Source organism: Microtus ochrogaster, linkage group LG8 (genome assembly GCF_000317375.1).
Source record: "Microtus ochrogaster isolate Prairie Vole_2 linkage group LG8, MicOch1.0, whole genome shotgun sequence".
Lineage (NCBI taxonomy): Eukaryota > Metazoa > Chordata > Mammalia > Rodentia > Cricetidae > Microtus > Microtus ochrogaster.
Genome location: NC_022033.1, coordinates 9,646,884 through 9,649,621, shown reverse-complemented (window position 1 = coordinate 9,649,621; position 2,738 = coordinate 9,646,884). Strand labels below are relative to the sequence as shown.

General features: G+C 52.3%; 1 protein-coding gene across 2 annotated transcripts in view; it reads right to left on the bottom strand.

Moving 5' to 3' along the window:
• Nucleotides 1–565: 565 nt before the first annotated feature.
• The window catches only part of Zfp64 (ZFP64 zinc finger protein), a 59,166-nt gene continuing 56,993 nt past the window's right edge, over nt 566–2,738 (bottom strand). For both annotated transcript variants that reach the window (XM_005362829.3, XM_026787238.1), the window contains one exon: nt 566–1,773. In XM_005362829.3, the coding sequence (XP_005362886.1) occupies nt 1,058–1,773 (716 nt within the window). In that variant the 3' untranslated portion in view covers nt 566–1,057. The remainder of the gene's footprint in view (nt 1,774–2,738) is intronic.

Sequence of the window (2,738 nt, the reverse complement as noted above, 5' to 3'; positions counted from 1 at the left end):
CCTCTCTATTGCTGGGATTAAAGACATGCACCACTGTGATTAAAGGTGTGCACCGCTTGGTTTCTATGGCAACTAGTGTGGTTACTGGGATTAAAGGTGTGTGTTACCACTACCTAGTCTGTAAGGCTGACCAATAGGGCTGTTTTACTTTGATCTTCAGGCAAGCTTTATTTATTAAAATACAAATGAAATGCTACTTACGCAATCTGGATGCTGGAACTGAGTGACAGGTCTGATCGGAGGACTGAGTTAGGGTCCTCTGTATTACACGGAAGACCCCAATCTTGGTCTGCTCCACTCACCTGGGACCCTGTCCAGGACACCCTGGGCCCCAGACTTTACTTTTTTCATTTGCGGTTCAAATTCTGTAACATCCGACGGGAGGCCGTTAGGGCTAGCTTGATCTTTGGCGCCACCTTCAGTTCAAACTGCATCTCGCTTTCCCTGGGAGACTATTCACTGGGAAATCCTAGAAGCCTCTGGAATGGGTTACTGACAGGGTGGTGGGGACAGCCTGTGTAAGGATGGTTGTAAAGCCACTCACATCCCTCTATAGAGTTCACTTTTTATTGCAAAAAACACAGAAAAGACACCGCACAAATGTATAAGGCCAACACTAACAGTCATACTCAAGTTAAGAAAGAGCTTTACCGTATACGCTGACGGAGCACCGACTCCTTCCCTCCCCACAGCTCAGTTTAGATGCGGTGTTCTGGGTTTGCCAGCTTAATAACTCCGCCAGAGACCAGTCAGTTTTCAAACCACAATCCACGCAGAGCAACTCTCCCCAACGGGGCAGAGGCGTGCTTAGTGGCTCCCACCTTCGAATGACCCAAGCCACAATGCATCATCCAAGCAGGCAGCTGGACCGTGGGCAATCGTCTCTGTGGCCCCCCCTTTGGCACCTCTGCCCTCCTGGGTCAGCTGCTCCGCTGCTGGAGGCTGGGGAGGTTGGGGCTGCCAACTCTGGAGGAGAAGGCAAGGGGTCCTCCTCATGGTGTCACCACAAGGGGCTGGCACCGGCGTTGTTCAGATTCCTAAGACCACTCACGCTGCTCTAGAGGTCATGACTGGGCTCCAGGGTGCTCTCCAGCCGCCCCACAGAGACCAGCGGGCTGAGCTGCCCCGAAGCAACGCTTTCTGAGGGGAAAGTGACCAAGTTCGAGTTCTTATTCTCACCCCAGTCACTGTGCTGCTTCCGATGGCACCTCAGAGAGTCGTCCCTGACAAAGGAGGCGCCACACTTGTCACACTGGAAGGCCCTCTGGGTGATAATCTGGGCCACGTGGTGGGGGCTGCTCTCCTGTGGCCCATCCTTGCCCTGCCCCTGCGGGGCCCTGTTCTCTGTCTTGGTCCCTTCCCTGTGCACTTTGTCCATGTGCTTGGCCAGGCTGCTGGGCCGTTTTGTGTCAAAGCTGCAGAAGTCACATTTGAAGGGCCGGTCCTTGCAGTGGACCCTGCTGTGCACGCGCAGGGCGGCCGGGCTGGAGCAGGAGTAGGTGCACTGGGGGCATTTCTCGGGGTGGTCAGCCTGATGCAGTCGGCTGTGCTCCAGCAGGTCCGCCCGGTCCCGGCCCTGGAACGCACAGTGCAGACACTTGAAGGTGTGCTTGATGCGGACGTGCGACTTGAGGTTCGCCTTCATGGTGCAGCGGACATCGCAGAACTCGCATTTGAAAGGCTTCTCCCCCGAGTGCACGATCATGTGGCGCTTCAGATCCGAGCTGATTTTGAACTTGGCGCTACAGAGCCAGCACTGGAAGGGGGTGTCCCCTAGCAACGAAAGGGATGATTACATTAGCGTGGACAGGCAGCAGAATTCCCACCTAGACATGCATCATCTACCTGACCAGGAAACGGCTGGGTCTTTTGAACCGTGCCTTGCAACTTCCCAATGACAACACTTACCATGTTCAATAACTCAGTACTGTTGCCTGTTTTAAAGATGAGGCAACCAGCACTCAGAAAGTTCCAGTAGCAGGGGCCCAAACTCAGTACCATGCCCCCACCAAGTCCACACTCAATTACACTTGGGTTCTAGAAACGCAATATATGTTGCATATGAGTTCTTCAAATAAGATTTACAGACACAGGGCAGGCAAGGCGGCTCAGTGGTTAAGAGCACTGCTTAGTCATGCAGAGGATCCGTGCTCAGTTCCCAGCATCCACGTGGTAACTCACAACCACCTGTAACTCCAAAGCAGAGACTCAGACGCCCACTTGTGGCCTCTACAAGTACTGCACACATATGGTACACATACAAACACACAGGCAAAATATCCATACACATTAAAAAAAATTCTTTTTAAAGATAGGGTTTCTCTGTGTTAAAGTCCTGGCTGTCCTGGAATTTGCTTTGTAGACCAGACTGGCCTTGAACTCAAGGAGATCCATCTGCTTCTGCCTATTAAGTACTGGGCTTAAAGCCGTGCACTTTGCCTGGTTCAGAAGAGAACGATCTAAAAAGCTAACACACAAAGGTGGCAGGCACCACGCACTGGGGGCAACCAGTGGAAAAGCCACAGCTTTCCAAGGTGGTGCAGTTGAGAATTTTCTCTGAAGGCCTTGTAGAGGTTTTTGGTAATCATAGGGATGGGTACTTTAGTCATTATCAGCTACAGAAAAGCCCCTAAGTCATCCTCGCTCATACTCCTCAACAGCCACGTGCCCATGGCAACGACCTGCTTTCCCAGCATTACCTTCTAGGAGAACAGCGGCCCACACCAGAACTGAGTTTC